The 14,167-nt window shown below is 43.7% G+C and overlaps 1 protein-coding gene across 1 annotated transcript in view; it reads left to right on the forward strand.

The window, feature by feature from the left end:
• The first annotated feature begins 10,406 nt into the window (after window positions 1-10,406).
• Window positions 10,407-14,167, forward strand: part of Srpx (sushi repeat containing protein X-linked) — a 76,898-nt gene continuing 73,137 nt past the window's right edge. Inside the window, exon 1 of the mRNA XM_070039237.1 lies at window positions 10,407-10,737. Within this exon, the coding sequence (XP_069895338.1) occupies window positions 10,623-10,737 (115 nt within the window). The 5' untranslated portion in view covers window positions 10,407-10,622. The remainder of the gene's footprint in view (window positions 10,738-14,167) is intronic.

A 14,167-nucleotide genomic window follows, 5' to 3' on the forward strand; every position in this document is an offset into this window, starting at 1 on the left:
AGTCATGGGGCTTTTAACTCAGGGCCTGGGTACTGTTGCTGAGCCTCTTTGTGCTCAAGTGGTTAATTAGAGATAGTAGTCTCACGGGAACATTTCTGCCCAGGCTGGATTTGAACTGTTATCTTCAGCTCTCAGCCTCCTGAGTAGCTAGGCTTACAGGCGTGAGCCACCAGTGCCCAGCTGTATGGTTCTTTTAGTAACATAATGGACACTGAAATGTGCTACCAGTATTCCTCTTTAAAACAGAAGGATGCATTGGCAGTTTGCTGGAATTGTTTGTAGCAGAGGCAGAAGGTTTCAGTCCTTTTGGGAAAGAGATACCTTTTGCTGTAGATCCCTCCTTATCCAGGTTCACATTTTCTTCTTGGGGACAGCCAATATTCAATAAATCTTTACCATAAACATGTAAAATTCCAATTGTCTCACCCCAATTCCAGAAAAGATCATGGGATCTTTCTCAGAGTTCTGCATTGAGATGGCTAAGATCTTCACTGAACTATACCACAGCTGAATTCACCTCCTCCTGCCACATTTGATTTCCTCTTACTGGTGTCCAAGTTCACTCTTTCATTCATCTTTGGCATGCCTATCACCATCCCTCAGTTTGCTTTATAGGAAATCATATCTGCAATGAAAACGGAAGACACCTTCCCTGTGTATCCTCTTATATATCAGTGCAGAGGGGAATTAACAGGGTTTTACTGGAGGTTAATAGTTGTTAGTGTTACTGAAAATGGTAAGAAGTTGTTAGTGGTGAAGGCTCCTAGGAGGTATATAAAGATGAAGACTTAACATGTCTATTGGGCCAAAAGAACACACAGGAAACAGCAAGATTTGTTTCATAGGAGTATGATGATGGAAACGTATCGACAACTGTTTTGAAGGAAAAAAAACTATAGGATCATCATGTAAAACAATCCAAATAAAATCCAAATCCATGTAAAATATACCAAACATTGGATTTCATAGTTTCATACCAGATTATATAATCAAGAGATACATCACTGTGTTCTTTTGTTTATTTATTTATTGGTGGTACTGGTGTTTGAAATCAAGGCCTTATGTTTGCTAGGAATCTCTGCCTCTTGAATGAGTGGATGATATTACAAGTATGAGCCAACATATCTTGCCTATGCTCTCCTTTTAAAAACAGAGCACATGAGACTGTGTCTTATGTTCAATTCAGGCAGAAATTGGACCTACAAGGGAAGGAGGAAAGAGAAACACAGAGAGAGAGAGAGAGAGAGAGAGAGAGAGAGAGAGAGAGAGAGAGAGAGAGAGAGAGAGAGAGAAAGTGGAAGGCAGAGATGGAGAGAGAAGGAGAAGAAAGAGCTGGAGGAATGCAAACCACAGACAGCTGTCTAAAAATATTGCTATAGGGGGCTGGGAAGGTGGCTCAGTGGTAGAGCGCTTGCCTTACATGCATGAGGCCCTGGGTTTGATTCCTCAGCACCACATAAGAAAAAAGAAAAAAGCCGGAAGCGGTGCTGTGGCTCAAGTGGTAGAGCGCTAGCCTTGAGCTGAAGAGCTGAGGGACAGCGCCCGGGCCCAGAGTTCAGGCCCCACAACCAGACACCCCCCCAAAAAATATTGTTATAGAATACTAGCACTGATAGCTCAGAAGATTTTAGTTAGCTTGGGTGTTTCCCACTGTTGTGGGTCTTTGTGCAAGTTTTGTAACCTTTCCATGTATCTACTTTTATTTGAATGTTTACTGGGGTCAGAGAGAGAGATTGATCCTTGGAAAACATCTAGAACAAAAAGTCCAACAGGATTTGGCTAAATAAGGCATCTGATTAGTTATCACTAACAGAATGATGCAAACTCAGGAAGGACTATTAGCTCATTGTCTCTAAACTTGGCTTGGTTTTGGACTTGGCCCCAGCCCTCAGAGCTCTGGCCAAACAGCAGGGTTTTTGAGTGTGCTCTAGTTTCCCCGTGGACCTCCCAACAAGCCAGAAATACTCAACATCCAAGAGATGTTGTAGGAAAATGAGGAGAAAGTCCATGAGCATGACCACAGCAAGCAGCAGTCTATATTATATTGTATGCATATACAGGAGAAGCAGAAAGGATGAAGTAAAATGAAAGATGTATGTAGGCTGTTCTTGCTACTAGAGATCCTTCTCTAGCCTTTAGGATGGATTTTGTAGTCTAAGTATTGGCAGTGAAGCTGACGTTTGGGTTTGCTGTGAAAGTAAATGAGAGCTTCCCCTGTCTTCCCTCACATTCTCCTTTGCCTTAAAACATGTGATTAGGAGCCAGGCGCTGGTGGCTCATGCCTGTAATCCTAGCTACTCAGGAGGCTGAGATCTGAGGATTGAAGTTCAAAGCCAGCCTGGGCAGGAAAGTCCATGAGACTCTTATCTCCAATAAACCACCAGAAAACTGGAAGTGGTGCTGTGGCTCAATTGTAGTGTACTAGCCTTGAGCTGAAGAGCTGAGGGACAGCACCCAGGCCCAGAGTTCAAGCCCCACAACAGACAAAAAAACCCTAAACAAACCCAAAACCAAAAAAAAAAAAAAAAAAAAAGAAAGAAAAACATGTTAATAGGCCTGCTACCTCCAACAGATGCTTTCTGAGTGAATCAGCATTTCGAAAGACTGAGGCCCCAGAGATATGACAAAGAATCAATAGAATCAGCAAAGATTACAAAGAGAGTGGGGAGAGATGTTTCAATAGAGGCAGTCTTCTGTCCTGGGACAGCTATGCTATCTTCAAAATCGGCAACTCAAGAATCTTGCTGAGAATAAGGGAGTAAAGGATGGGACCTGGAGCAGATCCTACTGGGCCTAGGATTTTGTGTGTGTGTGTGTGTGTGTGTGTGTGTGTGTGTGTGTGTGTGTGTGTGTGTGTGTGTGTGTGTGTGTGTGTGTGTGTGTGTGTGTGTGTGTGTGTGTTCAATATAATAGTCGGGTAGAGGCAGACTTCTGAGGATAGTCTTTATGCAAAAAAAAAAAAATCCATCCCAATCCCACTACAGCTGTATTCCTTTTCACATGCATAGCCTTGGGGATACAATATGATTGCTTCCACATTAATGCAAAATATTCCTGCCTTAGAAGTGTTCTGGTCTCTGCTCTCTGTTGTTTGGCAGGGAGACTGGTGCCATAAAACCAAATTATAACCTAGGGTAAGTTTTTTTTTAATTTTAATTTTAATTTTTTGATAGTACTAGGGGCTGAACTCAGAGCCTTGGTGCTTGCTAGGCAAACATTTTTACCACTTGAGTCATGCCTCTAGCCCTATGTTTGTGTTAGTTATTTTTCAGACAGTGTCTCACCTTTTATTCCTCTGATGGTCTTGGTCCACAATCCTCCTACCTGTACTTCCCACAGAGTTAAGATAACAGATATGCACCATCACATTCAGCTTGGGGTGAGGCCCTTTGAATTTATGGGGCTCAATTCTTATTGGAAAAAGATTTAACCATGAAATATATATATATATATATTTATATATGATACTTCCTTGTTTTGTTCCATGCATTGATTTCAATCATTGTTGGATCCCCTGTTGGAAGAAGTCCTCCCTTTGAAACTATGACCTCTCCACTATCAGGCACTACATTATAGAGACTACAGGCAACATTTCGGTAATGAGTCACTAACAGTAACCCTTGGCCTCCTGGATCTATGACTATTGATTGGCTTTGGGAAAAAAGCCAGCACTATATGTTGAACTCTGAGACAAAATGTCTGGATAGGTATTGCCCAGGCATGCAAGGCTTGCCACCTGGCTTGTGCTATACCTGTTGACTTCAAAAGGCCAATCCATTTCTATCAAACAAACTGGCTCAGAATAACAAGGAATCTGTTAGGACCAGGAAATTCCACGCACATGGGCCTATTTTTGTACTCCAATTGCTGAGAAATGAGTTCCTTATTAGGAAGCAATGTTCTGCGAAGCACTACGAGAGTGGACACAGCATTTGATAGGTGTATGGATGATAGTTTTGACCGAGGTACTATAGGCAGAGAAAACAAAACCATATCCCTTGTACGTTGCCATTCAAGTCCTTTCTATTGAGAGAATTTCAATACTGCAATTTTCTATGTTCAGACAGTGCCTTTGCCTCAGGCAAAACTATCTGTAAGCCAAGCTTGAGGTTTCCTTCTCTTGTCAACTTGTCTGTCAGATTGAGTTTCACACCAGGCCTTGATGAAGGCTGGAAGGGTGATAACATGGTAGCAGAAGTAGGGCCCATAGGCATTTTGGCACTTCCTCGTACAGTTTCCTTTCACTTTCAGGATCTGCTTAAACTTCATCACATATACAGATACAGCTCTTCCATTTGGTGATAGAGTGATGCTATGTACAATAAACATTATGACTTAGCTAATTAGGCAATATCCAGTTCATGATGCAAAGCTTAGTTTACATAACTTAGTAGCTGATGTTTAAGTATCCAGTGTCTACTAAGGTCCAAAACCAAGCCAAAAGTTGTTTCTGGAAAAGATAGTAGTTATTTGCAGGCAATGGCTTGGTTTTATGCTAAGATTCTTAGGGTCTGGTTTTGTTGCACCTACAGGAGTTTCACATGCTTTCTTTCTTTCTTTCTTTCTTTCTTTCTTTCTTTCTTTCTTTCTTTCTTTCTTTCTTTCTTTCTTTCTTTCCCTCCCTTCCTTCCTTCCTTCCTTCCTTCCTTCCTTCCTTCCTTCCTTCCTTCCTTCCTTCTCTCTTTCTTTCTTTCTTTCTTTCTTTCTTTCTTTCTTTCTTTCTTTCTTTCTTTCTTTCTTTCTTTTTTTCTTTCTTTCTTTCTTTTGTTGGTCATGTGGCTGGGTTGTTGCCTGGGCGTTATCCCTCAGCTCATCAGCTCAAGGCTAGCACTCTACCACTTGAGCCACAGCACCACTTCCGGGTTTTTTCTGGTGGTTAATTGGAGATAAGAGTCTCATGGACCTTCCTGGCTGGGCTGGCTTTGAACTGTGATCCTCAGATTTCAGACTCCTGAGTAGCTAGGATTATAGGCATGAGCCACCGATGTCCAGTTCTTTCCATACATTTCAAATGTGTTACCATGTATCATCACCACTTCAAGCACAACTGGGTTTCCTAGGTTGTATGGCCCAAGTGGCAAAGTAGCTTACATAGCAGCACGGCAAAAGCCTTCTCTTATTCAGGGCTCCACACAGAACTAGCATTTTCTAGGACACATTTATGCAATGCCTGACCAAAGAGGAAAATAAGACAAATTCTCTAAGCAACTTTATATTTTAAAAATCACTTATCAAGTCTCTGATAGCTTGCCCAGGACCTGTGACCACCTTACAATGATCTGGGAGCAAAATTTTGTATTGACCCAGCCTAATTCATGTAACTACACCTATTACCAGAGTTTGAGAGATATATGGATGGAGTAGTTGTCTAAATGATGTTGTTTTGCAAGGCAAATCAATGTCAAATTAAGATAAATCAAAAGCCAGGCACTAGTGGCCCATGCCTGTAATCCTAGCCCCTCTCAAGAAGTTGAGATCTGAGGATTCCAGTTCAAAGCCAGCCCAGGCAGGAAAGTCCTTGAAAATTTTATCTCCAATAAACTACCAGAAAACTAGAAGTGGAACTATGAGTTAAGTGGTACAGCACTAGTCATGAGCAAAAAAGTTCAGGGACAGGGCCAAGGCCCTGAGTTCAAGCCCCACAACTGATTTAAAAAAAAGATAAATCAAGAGAATTTTTGTATCTTTAGTCACTTGACCTTCAGGTAGAAATTTCTGGGTGAGCCTAACAGAATCATATGAGGCCTTCAGAAGAAAAGACTTTTCCGATAGATTGTGGAAGAGCAAATCAGGGAGATTCAAAGGTGATGTGGACCTGGTCTAGTGCAGCGTTGGAAAGGTCCACAGAGCAAGGTCCTGGATGGAAGTGGTGTCCACTTACTGGCAGTAGTACCTAACTCCAAACCAGCAGGAAATAAAAGTTCAGTCTTCCAATCACTAGGACCTGTGTGGACAGGCTTTGAGATATGTTTATATTTGCTTAATGTAAGGTAAAGCCCTTGGGGCTATAGGCTGCGCATTCTCATATCTCTTTGTGTATCTCCTCTTGATTTTGTCCCCTCCTCAAAGACAGCCTGTGTCTTGCTGCTCTTTTGCCTGAAATCCACAGCCATTCTGTGGAGGCCCTGTTGGTGTGCTGGGAAGATGTAGGAAGGGAAAGTATTCTATAATTTTAAGATTAAACCTTAGCTTTTTAGTACTTCTCTGACCTTGGGCTATGAGCTTCAGAAGAGTTTCTTAGCTTGTAAATAGTTCCTCTCTTGGGAAGTGTTTAAGATGGCCAATGAACTCAAGGAACTGCTTCCCCTAGATAGAACCAAGTTCTGGTAAAGTCTTTTCCCTGTAGAGTAGCCCTTTTTATGGAGAAGCCTCTGAACACATATCAAATGATTAATCTTTTCCTTCTCTTACTGTGACAAAACACAAAGACTTGTTCTTGGACAGTTATCATGAAAATTTGATAAGATTCTTGAAGGTAAAACTCACAACAATGTGTGGGTCCTTGATATATCTCCAGCCACACCAGTAGCTTCTCATTTTAATTGCCATTTAAGCTTATGGCTCCAGGAAGCGGCACTGTGGGTCAAAGTGGTAGAGTGCTAGCCTTGAGCAAAGTGACTCAGGGATAGTGCCTGAGTTCAAGGCCCACGACCAACAAACAAAACAAAACAAAGCAAAACAAAAGATGTTCAAGTCTCTGGCTCCAGTATGTCTTCTGTTTCAAATCTTGGCTGTGACCCTCTGGACCTGCTTGCCTTTCCAAATGGTTAAGGATGCCAGTCTCCCCCCTTTCTCCCCTTTAGCATCCAGTTCTCTTTTGAGTTGGAGAAAGTCATCAACATGCCCATTTGTTTTTTTTTTTTTTTTGGTCATTCATGAGGCCTGAACTCTGGGCCTGGGCGCTGTCCCTCAGCTCTTCAGCTCAAGCCTAGTGCTCTACCACTTGAGCCACAGTGCCACTTCTGCCTTTTTCTGCTTATGTGGTACTGAGGAATCAAACCCAGGACTTCATGCATGCTAGGCAAGCACTCTACCATGAAGCCACATTCCAGCCCTGAGAGAGAAGTTTTTAAGAGACACCAGTGAGCACAAAGAGCAACCCAGCTCACCCTACTCATCTGCATTCATTTGGCATGATTCTAGTAGACTCACATCAAATAACTTGTCACATTCTTGACTTCTTGGAAAGTCTGATATAGTCTGTATTTTGTATAGGTGCATTGTGTGTAAATTCAATATCATTGAATTTCTCAAATTGTGATCCTAGGACTGGTTTTACTTTCTGAACTGTTCTGCATTATTCACAGTGAGATAAGTACAGAAATGAACAGTAAGACTTCAAAACTGTTGCAGCAATTTGATAGAATTATTTGACATTTGTGAATCTAGCACAAAGTCTTGGACTTTTGTTTTTCTTTTTTTTTCTTTTTCTTTTTCTTTATATTTTGGGTCCAGTCGTGGGCCTGAACACTGGGCCTGGGCGCTGTCCCTCAGCTTTTCAGCTCAAGGCTAGTGCTCTACCACTAGAGCCACAATGCCACTTTTGGCTTTTTTTCTTCTTATGTGGTGCTGAGGAATCGAACCCAGGGCCTCATGCATGCAAGGCAAGCGCTCTACCACTGAGCCACCTTCCCAGCCCCCTACTCTGCCTTTTTCAATGCTACATACTTTCCCTATTATCACAATGGTAGCAAATATATTTGCATATATGATCTGTATATATAATTTTGCTCCTTGTTATTTCACTACACAGGACATTATGGAGATGTTTAATACCAGTATAGATTCCTCTTATTCATTTTTAAATAGCCACATGGCCTTCCATCACATAGATCATATAATTAATAAAATGATTCCCCTATGAATGGATACTTATATGTCAAGAAACATCACTAACCTTTTGATAGTAGGCACTTTGATAAATCAATACCTAAAACATACTTCTTTATACAGATGAGCCTGATGGAATCAGGCTCTACGGAATCAGATTCTAAGGAATCAGATTCTTCACATGATTGATTTTTGAGATCTAACATAGGGTATCATATTTATTCTCTTACTGTTCTTGAGATTTCAAGTCAATACAGCATTTCCGCCTGGAGATGTATTTGAAACCTATTTCTTTTCCTCTTACCTTCATGTTTCATGCTAAAAATAGATTTTTCTAGGTCATTATGGTAGCATCATGAAAGACAGGAATAAGATCATGATTCTATGGCATTCCCTGAGTTCGCTCTCTTTATTTATATTAACCAACCAAACTCACAAATTATTTGATATATGATGAATCTACTAAGATGGTGTGGATTGAATTGATAACCTCCTTTCTTTTTGTCATCACCTCCCATACCAGAAAGAGGTGGGCTAGCAAAAGAAAAAGAGCACTGCTACAATCCAGTTACAGCTCCTCAGAAAGTAGAGCTGTGGCTCAAGTGGTAGAGACGAAACCTGCAGCATAAAGCTCAGAGACAGCACTCAGGCCCTGAGTTCAAGCCCTAAGAACTGTACAAAAATTATGTGGGATAGTAACAAAAGTAACAAAAATGAACCTCCAACTGGAATTTTCTCAGTGTACAAAGGGAGTTCTTTTTTAGCACCTGGTAGTATATCTTATAATTCAACCACACTCAGGTGACAGGAGAGAGCCAGATTTTCATCTTCAGCACAGTAATGGAATGCATGCTGATTTTCACAAGAAGACCTTGCCTTAGAGGTGACATAGGGAAGGAAGGCCACTAGACAGGCTAAGCTGGACCTGCTCATGGGCCTCCAAAAAGGGTTACCAACTGATGACAACTGACAATACCTGGAGAGAACTTTGGGTTGTCATATCTGAGGGCTTACTACTGTCATCTGGTGTGTAGATGCTGAAGACGCTGCATAGGAAAGGCCCTCCCCAATGAAGAATAACATCAGTATTTCTAGATGGAGAAACTCTCATCTTGAATTTATCCTATTCTAAAACTTCTGTCACTGAGCAAGTTTTAGGAAGGAACAAAAACGTGCATCTGGCTAATGTCTAGGTCACACCCTTAAGGATTCTGACTTCATTGGTCTTGGGTAGAGTCTGAATAGAAGCTTTCTTGGGGGCGCCTGTCTTGTGTGTGGGCAGGATTGAAAACTACTCCCTGAAGAGTCCGGTCTGATAGAGGCCACAGAAGAGCCTGAGTACCCTATTTTTCTTGACACTGGGCAATTACAAAAGGTTGGTTGGCTTCTTGAAGAAGTAGCAGCAGATAGGGCACCCTCAGTAAATGGAAAAAAATGCCTCTGATTACTGGAGCTAGTAAGATGGAATTTCATGACTAGGTTGTTTGTGAGGACTAGAAAAGGCACTGCTAGACAAACAAGTTCAGAGTCATCTGGGTGAGTGCTGCCAAGGGTCTTAGCCGGCAATGTATCTCTTGTACAAGTACAGAGATGGCTATGAATCCAGAGATGGCTAGATTTCCCCTTCATCTTCCACTGTCTTCTGCAACAGCCCCAATTGGAATTTGCTAAGATTACCCCACCTCACCCTACCTCTACAGCAGAGGAGCATAGAATTGCCTTCTCGGTTTACTAAAACCAAACCAAAACTATGAGAGGCTTTCTCTAATGCCTGAAAGAAACCAAATCCATCCTAGGGGCAACCTAGAAACCCTATTTCAATGCCAGGATCCAGCTATGCCAGGCCACAGGGTGGGGGCTCTGGGCTGGTCCTCCTGTCCTTGGGGTTGTTGAGAACAAGTCAGGAGATGGTGGGATCTGGCTGCAGAAAACTACAGCTGGTTCCCTGAAGCTTTGGGTGAGACAAGGAACTCTGTGTGCTTTGTGCTTTCCCATTAGTGGATCCTGGAATAAGTACCTTAAGGTCCAGCCTCAACCACAGCATATCGCGCATGCGTATGTGTACTCTGCTCAGCTTTCCATTCATTCCTTTGTAAAAGACAAACAAACCCCATGTAGTACAGGCTTTGGTACCTGAGTAATCGCACTTAGAGTTTCCAGTTCCCAGCCTGCCCACAACAGGGGAGAATTTGGGCAGATTTCCACGAATTAGTTTCTAGTTGGTAAAGAAAAACTGAATAAAATAGTGAAGTCGGGGACATGGTCAATGAGGGGCAAAATGGAGAGGGTGACTGGTGACCCTAATATCAGCTGCATTGAGTCACTCACAAACACTGGTTTGTGTAACTCACGCAGCTTTTGCTGCAATGATAGCATGGTTCTAGGGACCCAAGATGCACTAGGTGGTAGAACCACTCCTGTAGTGTGCATGAGCGGGTCACACATAGAGAGAGCAAACACAACCTTGGATATGTTGGCTTGCTGGAGTACGTCCCTGGCGCTTTGTGTCTCTGATTGAATAGTCTCATTTCCAGAAGCTCTGGCTTACAAGGACGCGGTGAGTGGGTGGGTGAGTGGGAACCCCAAACCGCGTGGTGTCGCTCCGGGGAGGCAGGGAGGAAGGAGGGCAGGCCCAGGCTGTAGGGAGGGAAGAAGAGAGGAGAGAGGAGGAGTTTTCCAGCCAATTTTCGCCCGGCGGCCAGCCACAGCGCAGCCCCTCGGTCTCTTCGGTCTCCTCCCGGCCGCTTGGAAGCGCGGCAGCGCTGCTGAGCCCAGGGAAGCGCCAGCTCGTCATGGGGAGCCCAGTTCTCAGGCCCGCGCTGCTGCTACCACCGCCTGCACTGCAGCAGCTGCTGCTGCTACTGCTGCTGCTGCTGCTGCACGTCCCAACTAGCCGCGGCTTCCCAGGTAGGAACCAGAGGAGGAGCTTTCTCCCTACCTAGGAGTTCCCCCACCCTCCCCGCCCCAGCCGCCCAGGAATCTTTTGCTCCTAACTGAAGGAGGTGTGGGGGACGCCCTTTGTTTACTCCGAACTCATCTTTGGCGGTTAAGTCCCTCCCCACCGCTGCACCCCCAGAGTGGGCAACACTCAGGGGGCTCGCACCTAGGCACGTGAAAGGGAACAGATTGTCCCATCACCAGGCACAGGGCGTTCTCCTGGAGCCTGGAGCCCAAGCACCCTCTGCACCCGGGGTTCCAAGATTCCAATCAAACGCTCCTTGGCACTAGAAACTATGGAGAGACAAGTTTGGCTGCATGCGAGTTTGCTACTTTCTCGTCACTCAGCATTTTGATCTCTCTCCGTCGATCAGAGTCAGGATTCTGGACCTGACAGCTTGTCCTAGAGGAGGTCCTGTCCCATCTGAGGTCCCATGACACCACTAGGGCCGCTGGTCCCAGAGCCAAGGTACAGAGACTTTTGTAAATTGCAATGGCAGAGCGCGTCCTGCATCAGCGAACCCGCCCCCCCCCTGCTGTGGAGTCTGAGAAAGTCAGCTTTTCTACAAGAGGGGTGCCAGCTGAGAGTGGTGACATGTGGCATGCACTTGATTAGCCGCAGGGAAAGAGGGAGAGGTGCACGTGCCATGTTGGGTAAGGGGTATAGAGTTTCCTGTTGTCAGAAGGCGTGGTTTCCAGCCTCTAAGGGAACCCTGGTATTTAATGGGGTCTGCGGGTGTGGGCAGAGCTCTCCTTGGAAATATGCTCTTTAGAAAGCTCCAGCAACTCCCTCACACTGAAGTCAGGTTAGTAGAGAACTTCCAAAGAGGAGCAGGGCACGATGTCATGCATCCCCCTATGGCCTTGGTAGGAAAAGGAACACTATGCATAGATTTTCATCTAGTGTCCATGGGAAAGGGGATGACATACGCTACCGGGCACGCATATATTTATCTTTGCATTCAGTGACACTGTGGGTATTTGAAAGCTGAGAATTTTCCAAAGGCTCATAACAGAATGAGGGCCTTATAGATAGAGTGCTTGGGAGATGTGGGGAGGGTTGATGAAATCTTTTGTTCATTTCCGAATGAATGAATGGATCAAAATGTGTAAATTAAAAAATAAGAAATTTGTGTGCTGATGCTTGTGATCTTTAAGCCGTTTTATAGGAAATGATTCTGGGCAAAGTGGCTTTTTTTTTGTATGTGTGTGTCAGTTTTGAGGCTTGAACTCAGGGACTAGGACCCTGTCCCTGAACTTCTCTGTGTGCAAGACTAGCACTCTACCACTTGAGCCACAGTGCCACCTCTGGCTTTCTCTGTTTATGTGGTACTGAGGAATCGAACCCAGGACTTCATGTATGCTAGGCAATCACTTTACCACTAAGCCACATTCCCTGCCCAGGGCAAAGTGGAAAGGAGACTTCATCCTCAGGGCCTGGCATGGGAATCGACTATTCCTGTCTTGTGTTAGTAGCCCCACTTCCACATTCCGTGGTAGGAGTCTCATCAAAATGAATGTAATGGAGAAAGTGCCATCAAGGGCACAAGAAAGCTTTAGGGGAGTGAAACAAGAACAACAGTTGATACCTCAACTTCTAGTTGAGCCATTCTCAGGCAGGAGCACTCTTATTCTTTTGTATCTGATCTTGTTCTCCTCTCTTGCTCTGCACATCTCCCTGGTATTCCTTTCTCCCAACTTCTACCCTTATATAGTACAGTTTGCTGTCAAGGCCCAGACATCCACAGGGTCACAGATTTGCCAGTTTGGGCACTCATTACTCATCTTGTTTTGGGCTCCACTAATGGCTTTTCTGGCTCTGTCTAAAAGCCTGTAGAGTGATCTCTCCTCTCCTCACCTGTCCAAGCTGGGAGCCACCATGTTTCTCTTCCCATCAAGTGTCCACTGATGTCCAATCCTGCTCCCTCGTACTGTTCAGACCACAGAGAAGCTAAAGCCTAAAGGAGACACTTGAGAAATATGTCTTTCAGGCTCTAGGCCCTCTCTTTGCACATTTCAGTGGAACATCCTAAGAAATGAGCTCAGTAGAGCTGTCAAATGCACAGGAGGGGATTTCAGTCCAAGCCAGAGATTTTGGAAGACTAGGGAGTAGAAACTTTCTCAACCTGTGGGTCTAGAGGCAAATCACATTAGCTGAGTTTACCCTAAATGTATGATGTTAGATTTTAAATATTGTTTTGGAGGCACTTGCTTATTAAGTGAACATCAAGTCTCCAGTACGGGAGAAAGCAAGACCCTTTGAATGCAGAACTTCTGAAAGAAGGTATGGACCTAAGGGCTCCATCAGCACTCGGATTATGTAACAATCTGAGCTTGTATAGTGAATCTGTCAGAGCTAGAATAAATCATTTTCATTCCCACCCCGGAAGGTCTCTGGAGTTCTTCCATCTTTGAATTTGATGCAGCTTTTTCTGGCCCTCTGATTTATTCTCTGCAGCCTAGCAAAGATGCTGTGTCTACTAGAACACACAAGAAGTGTATGGAGAGCTTCTAGTAAAGTTGTCTGTGTTTGATTGTGTTTGTATGCTTATAAGAGATGGGAGTTCTGATTGGTTCCATTTCTAAAAGAACTCTGGAAAGATTCTTTATAACGGAGATTTTTGAAGTTCATTCCACCTCCTTTTGCAAAATAAGCTGAATGTTGTGGCCACTAATGAAGGATCTATGAGTCTTCTTGGATCTGGAGAGAACTATGGCTTCTAACCAGTGAGGAAAACAAAGTAAGGTTTGCTGAAAGCCAAACCAGAGCACAACGTCCAAAGCAGTGTGTTGAAATGCCACATTGAGCCCTAAGTGTTAGGAGTAGAACACCTGGCTCAAGCTGTACAATTAAATTCTCATTTTGAGCAAGCTAGAAATTTCAATTTGTGTTTAAAGCATATAATCAACTGACAAAATTACTCTGCAATGAAACAGATATGCCAGGGAAGTCTGGCATTGTATTCATTCATAACATTCTCAGTGCAGTATACTACTAGTCATTTCACACCTTTGTGAGCTGAACTAGACACCAGAAACCATCATTAAAGCATGAATATCAGCCTTTCCACTTCCTTACCACCTCATACCACAAAGCCCAGCCCTTCTCATTTAGATTTTTACAATAACATTTCACAATAACATTCTCCTTTCTCTGTCCAAGTGCTGGTTTTTTAAGTATACTACTTTAGCACCATTTTTTTTTTTGGTAGCAGTACTGAGGCTTGAACTCAGGGCCTGGGCACTGTCCTTGAGCATTGTTTTTCTTTTGCTCAAGGATAGTGATCTACCACTTGCACAGCTCCACTTGCAGCATTTTAGTGGTTAATTGGAGATAAGAGTCTCATGGGCTTTCCTGCCTAGGCTGACTTTGAACTGTGATCCTCAGATCTCATCCTCC

The sequence above is a fragment of the Dipodomys merriami genome, unplaced genomic scaffold (genome assembly GCF_024711535.1).
Source record: "Dipodomys merriami isolate MVZ:Mamm:240054 unplaced genomic scaffold, mDipMer1.0.p SCAF_3, whole genome shotgun sequence".
NCBI classification, from domain to species: domain Eukaryota; kingdom Metazoa; phylum Chordata; class Mammalia; order Rodentia; family Heteromyidae; genus Dipodomys; species Dipodomys merriami.